Genomic DNA, 6,138 nt, shown 5'->3' with positions numbered 1-6,138 from the left:
GGGCTAAACACCATCGATCTTTATAAATTTTTTTAAATTTTAATTTTTCATTAAAAGAGATGCAGCGAAAGAAGATACAAAAGAATATAATACTATAGACCGAAGCTCCATTTCGGAGTAATATTGAGAAAACATAATTGTGGTTCAAATACAACATGATTTCCCCCATTAATCAATAATATTTTTATTTTTTTTGTAGATGTTACAATGTTTTATGTTATCTTCATTCTTGATTATAATGAAATTTCTTTTCGCAACCTAAACCGTTAATTTTTTAGAATGGAAAGAGTAATAGAGAAATTTAAGTTAAAATTAGTTTTAGATGAAATTGAAAGTATCACATAGCATACAGAATTAAGCCTAAAATGCTGAAAATAGAGGGGTGTGGTGCGACAGGCTACAATAGAAAAATAAAAGGCAAACAAAGTGCAAAGGTATTATTAACCTCGTAATTCGTATTTTTTATTATATTTTATATCATATTTGATATGAGTAATGATATAAATTATTAAAATATAAATATAAATTATAAAACGTATTTAAATTTTAAACACAAACATAACATATTTAATATACGTATAATATATGATATGATACGATTAATACATATATAATTAATTTTTTTAAATATAATATAAATAAACATGAATAATACGAATATATACGAATAAATACGATTAATACAGATATACACGAATAAAAACAATCAACATAAATATACAAAAAAACATGATTAAAATAATAATTAATTATAAACTATTCATCATTTACAGCTTAATAAATTTGATATATTAATAATATAAAAAAATATTTACATATTAAAAAAATAAAAATTTCAATACTCATTTACTATGTATTTAATATTTTTTATTTAAATTTTAATTTATATTACGTGATTGTTTTAATTTTTAGTATCAAATTTAAAATGATAGATTATTAGAAATTAAAAATAAAATAATAATATATAAAATTAATATTAATATTTATATTATTAATATAAAAAATAATTTTATAATAATTATTGAATAAATATCATAATTAAATATTTAAAATAATTTTTATATAAAATTAAATAATTAATTAAATATCATAATTAAAAAATTAAAAATTAAAATAATTTTTAATATTTATATTAAATTAAAATAAATATAAAAATATATTAACCATATATTCATATAATAAATTAAATTAAATATATTATTTATTTCATATTACATATTTAAATAAATCAAATATAAACAACACAATTTATATCAATATAAAACACATTTTAATATCAATTTTAAAATTACATAAATTATATCATGTCAATTTATATCGATTCAAACATATTTTCTTAAAATACGTATATAAATTTTTTTATCATTTTCATGTTACAATCTAAAATTGTCGGATCTATAGCAACAGCACGGATCAGTCATGTACAGCCATCTGTCTATCCACAAGAACCATTCTCTTTATCCATTGGTCTGTATCTTCAATGTTCCTCATCAAAAAACAATTAAAGACGTAGTTGTACCATCTATGCAGAGAGACGCTTCCATCCATCAATAAGAGAGTAAATGAAGCTGACCAGAAAGAGAAACAAAAGAGAGGACAGAAAATACGCCTTGAGCTGGCGATGGTTTGGGGCAGAGATACAGTAGGAAAGGCTCGGTGCTAAACAAGAACTCAATTAAGTAGGGTGAGTAAATAACAATCGATTTGATTTAAAAAAATTAATAATCTATTTAATTAATTTTTATTTAATAAATAATTTAGATGGTTTGAGACAGAGATACAATAAGAAAGGCTCGGTGATAAACAAAACCTTAATTAAAAAAAGTGGATAAATAATTAATTCAACCGATTTGATTTAAAAAATTAATAATTAATTTAATTAATTTTTATTTAATAAATAATTTAATCGATCAAATATTATTAAATAATTAATCATAATTAAATTGATATTTAATTCAATTAATTTAATTAAATAATCAATTTTTTTATTATTTTTTTAAATAATTATTTAATCACAAATTTAATTCAATAAAATTTAAATTCTAATATCATATAAATTAAATTACTAAAAATTTAATAATTTTAACAATATTTTATAAAAAAGATAAATAAAAATATTTATCTTAATTTTTTTTATTTTTAATTATTAAAATATCAATTAATTCAATATTATCAACTTTATGCGATTTTCAATTTTAAAAATTAAAAATCAATCGAATTAATTAATTTAACCGATTTAAAAATTAATTATAATTAAAATCAAAAAAATCAAATCGATTTAATCGTCACTCGATTTGATTTGAATTCACTCGTATTTGATTTTTGCTCACCTCACACTGGATGGTGCAGACACTTCTAAGAACAAAAACAGCCGTTAATGGACACTGACTTAGGTTGCAGTAAACAAAGATTATAATGTATTCATTCAGCACTTCATCACTTCATCACTTCATCACTTCATCACAGTGTACATGTAGAAGCAGTAGTAGACTAGTGGCAGTAAAAATCAGAAAGAGATATTGCTTCAGCGTTGGGGTTAAAATATTGTTCAGGCCACATCAGCAACTATTCTTTCCGCCCTTTATTTAATCATGGCCAACACTGCCACCGTTTGGCCTTTGACAGCTGCCTTTTCTGAGGGCTTCTTCTTGGTGGTCAACGGTACCATCAGAATCACAGTAGTTTAAATGATTGGTATCGTTGGCATTATTTTCTTGAGCCGAATTTGCAACACCACCATCGTCAAACAGATTTGCATTGCAACCATCATAAACACTATGATCATCATCTTCTTCTTCAGTGGCTTTGGCTGAGGGACCACTTATGATGAACTGCTGCTTTTGACCAACTACAGCAAGTGGCTCAGTCAGTTGTTGCCCGTCTCGAGGCGGCGAAAACACTACAGGAAGATAATGATCCATTTCGCATGGGAATTTCGAGTTTCTAAAATGCTCTTTCAACGCTTCCAACCCCTATGTTTAATCGGTTAACAAATATATATTGCGATAAAATCAGACCCGTATGATACATAAAAGCTCATGGTAAAAAAAAATGTAGCCAGAGGGAAAAAAAATTAGAAAACCTGAACTCTGGCATAAGTGACTTCACAGATTTTCCTGGAGTTGAAAACTTCCCAATGTTGATGATGAAAGGCCTTGTAAAGTCTCCATGTTGCCTGTGGAGATGTCATGTTCACAAATCCATATCCAACATTACACTTGTTGCTGTTTTTTTAATAACAATTCAATGCAAATGTGTTAGTGAATCATAGAATAATCTTCAATTTTAAATTTTCTTAATACTACAACTATGAATTCCGAATATACAAATTGAGAAAAAGGAATGGAACGGAAAAGAAAATTACTTAAAATCAATGGGAAGGTAGACAAAATCATAAGAAGATAAAAGCTGATCATCCCCAGCAGCAATTTGCTCGTTGCAGTGAATACAGTGATCATCCAGCATGTTCAACAACAATTTCTGACTGCAACATGCCAAATTCAAACGCCACGTACTCAACAAGACACCAAAATTGCAATCATTTCATTTTTCTATTCAAGTGGTAGTTAGTAAACAGACTAACCTATACTTGTTGGGTATGTTCTTGATCATGACAGTGGTCCTAGAATCTTTACAATTAGATTCATCCATGGCATCTTCACTTATCAGGAATCGAGTATCAAACTTCTTTGCTTGTCTAACTTTCCATGGCCTACCCTTACACAGCTGCTGCTTACTCCCATTGCTACTATTCACCGTCGATTGGTTGTTTTCGTTCTTCTTCGCAGTCTTCTTTGGACCTCCACCACCAACCTTCTCTCCAACCACTGATGTTTCAGCGACCGAACTCTTGCTATTGCTATTCCCATTAGGGTTTCCCTTACTAGAACTACACACTTTCTTCGTCGGTGATTGGCTTCGAGCAAGAAAAGAACAAGGAAGGATGTTCGGAGAACATCTACCAGAGAATTTGCAAGCCAAAGACTGTGGTGGAGGCAGCGGCAGGGGAGGAGAAGATGGGACCTCCGCACTTCTTGTTTGGAGATTATATTTATTGGTCAATGAAATATTATCAGTGCAAGCTGTGAATGCGTTAACATTGTTAGCATTGAAGAACCTCTTGCTATATCCTCCAGGTCGACTAAATTCAATTACAACTTGCTTCCCATTAATTTCTTTTCCATTCATTTCTCTTAAAGCCTTAGCCGCATCTCTTACATCATAAAACTCCACAAACTTCTGGTGTTTCTTCAATGGTGTTTCTCTCAGTTCTTTCACGGGGCCTTACAACAAAATTACCAAAAAAAAAAAATAATAATAAAGAAAGGAGTAAATGAAACCATATCCATAAATATGAAAAAAGCTGTTTCTCTTTTTTTGTAGTGAAAGGCACTAACAATTGCAAGAGGAAAAACAAAAGACAGATAGAGACCCATCAGATTGAACGACAAAATACCAAAGAAAACAAGACATCCTACGCCCTTTTTACCTCTCTTTTTCAGACAGGAAAAAAAAATATGAGAAAGCAAATACTTACCATAAACTTGGAAAATGTCTTTAAGTTTAGAAGGCGAAACGCCGGTGTCCAAATTGAAAACCACAACAGTTCCTTGATTATTCCCGTCAGGAAGAGCATTACTTGCCGGAATAATAAAGTGGGCCCAAACAGCTCTCCCCGCTATGAGTCCACGCGCAGGAGTCGGCAGCCGAGAACACGCGTTGAGCTGTCCTGGTTCACACCCGGTAGCAGCTGCAACATACTGGTTGCGAACCCTGGTTTGTTGCATGTGTTGCTCTCGTATTTCCTTCAACGCTCTCTCCGCATGTCTCAGATCGTAGAAATGAACGGTCACGATTCCTTCTCGGATCCTTTCCATCTGGACCCCACGTACTTCCCCAAACACTTCTAGTTCTTTCCTCACCTTAGACTCGCTCACATCGCATGGAACAAACGTCAACACTAAAGCCCTCGTCGCCGCCGTCGTCGAAAGCGTCAGTGGCGGCTGCGGTACAACCAACATGGAAGTTGTAACGTACGCCGTTGGTGCCGAAGCAGGTACAGCTACGGCAGTATGGAACTCTGATACGCCGCCATCGAAAAACGGAACCGTTGGCGGTGCAGCATAGGGGTAGTAAAATTGAAGTGGTCCGAAGAGAGGAATTTGCGGTTGGCAAACGGTGTTTTTGGCCGGCCAAAATTCTTGTGCTGATGGGTCTAGATTTCCAGGGAACTGGACCGGACAGGATTCCCCCATGGCTGTTTCAGGGCTGAAAACCAGTACTCAAAACTCAAAAAAAAAAAAAAATCTTTTCTTCGGCTTTGATAATAAAAATACCTGAGAATTTGTCTATAGCTGTTTTCTGAGTTCAGTTTGGGAAGTTAAAAACCCGAGAAAACATTTTCTTTGTTTTTATTCTTTTGCTGTTTTCCATCTCCGAAGTCTCCAGTCTTCAAAGTTCAAAGTGGCTGTGTAAAACTAAAAGGAGAGAATGGGAAGGTTATGGTTTTTCCTTTCCTTTCCTTTCCTGCCCTTTTCGCTATACTTCCTTTCCAGTACAAAGGTTGCCAAAAATGTCTCATGGAAAAGATGTACTTACAGTGTAGACCCTTTTCTGAGTTTTTCCCTGATCTTTCGTCCTTGTGATTTGGGGTGATGAAGAATATGGGCCGTTCACGTGGCGATAGAGACGAATGTGTGTGAATTGCCAAAAACCGGAGGGGGTTGAGTAATAATTGCCCTGGTGCATGCTACTTTTTCATGTCTGGTGTTTTGACTACTCTTCTGCTTTATTTATGCACCCTTATTAATTCTTTTGTCCGACTTCTCGACGGACCTTTTGTTCTAATCCCATTGCTACAATTCCCCGAACTTTCATTTTTGTTTACCACTGCTATATTTTTATATATTTAAAATATACGTTAATGCATAAATTTGGTAATTTTTATATTTATATAAAATTTATTTTATATTAAATATGTATAAAATATAAATTTTATTATGTTATATTTTATATTAATGTATTAAATATAAAATATTTTTTTTATTTTTTAAATTTATATAATTTATATTTAAATTTTAAATCATATTATTTTTATATTTTATATATATACACATACGAAAGAATAATTGGATTTTA

At 31.3% G+C, this 6,138-nt stretch overlaps 1 protein-coding gene across 1 annotated transcript; it reads right to left on the bottom strand.

The window, feature by feature from the left end:
* Nucleotides 1–2,360: 2,360 nt before the first annotated feature.
* LOC111282409 (protein terminal ear1 homolog) lies at nt 2,361–5,765 on the bottom strand. Its single transcript, XM_022870479.2, has 5 exons — nt 4,538–5,765; nt 3,584–4,283; nt 3,365–3,484; nt 3,083–3,224; nt 2,361–2,972 (listed from the first exon to the last, which is right to left on the bottom strand). Exons 1-5 carry the CDS (start codon nt 5,253–5,255, stop codon nt 2,586–2,588), a joined length of 2,067 nt encoding a protein of 688 aa, XP_022726214.1. The 5' UTR covers nt 5,256–5,765; the 3' UTR covers nt 2,361–2,585.
* Nucleotides 5,766–6,138: the final 373 nt, after the last annotated feature.

This window comes from Durio zibethinus, chromosome 5 (assembly GCF_047325235.1).
Source record: "Durio zibethinus cultivar Kanyao isolate XHJ-2024 chromosome 5, ASM4732523v1, whole genome shotgun sequence".
NCBI lineage: Eukaryota > Viridiplantae > Streptophyta > Magnoliopsida > Malvales > Malvaceae > Durio > Durio zibethinus.
This window is presented reverse-complemented; position numbering and strand designations above follow the sequence as displayed.

Coding starts and splice junctions, on each gene's coding strand:
- LOC111282409 (XM_022870479.2), bottom strand. CDS start 5,255: ATGGGGGAATCCTGTCCGGTCCAGTTCCCTGGAAATCTAGACCCATCA. Junction 3,485..3,583: donor AACATACCCAACAAGTATAG/GTTAGTCTGTTT, acceptor GGCATGTTGCAG/TCAGAAATTGTTGTTGAACA. Junction 2,973..3,082: donor TCACTTATGCCAGAGTTCAG/GTTTTCTAATTT, acceptor GATTAAACATAG/GGGTTGGAAGCGTTGAAAGA.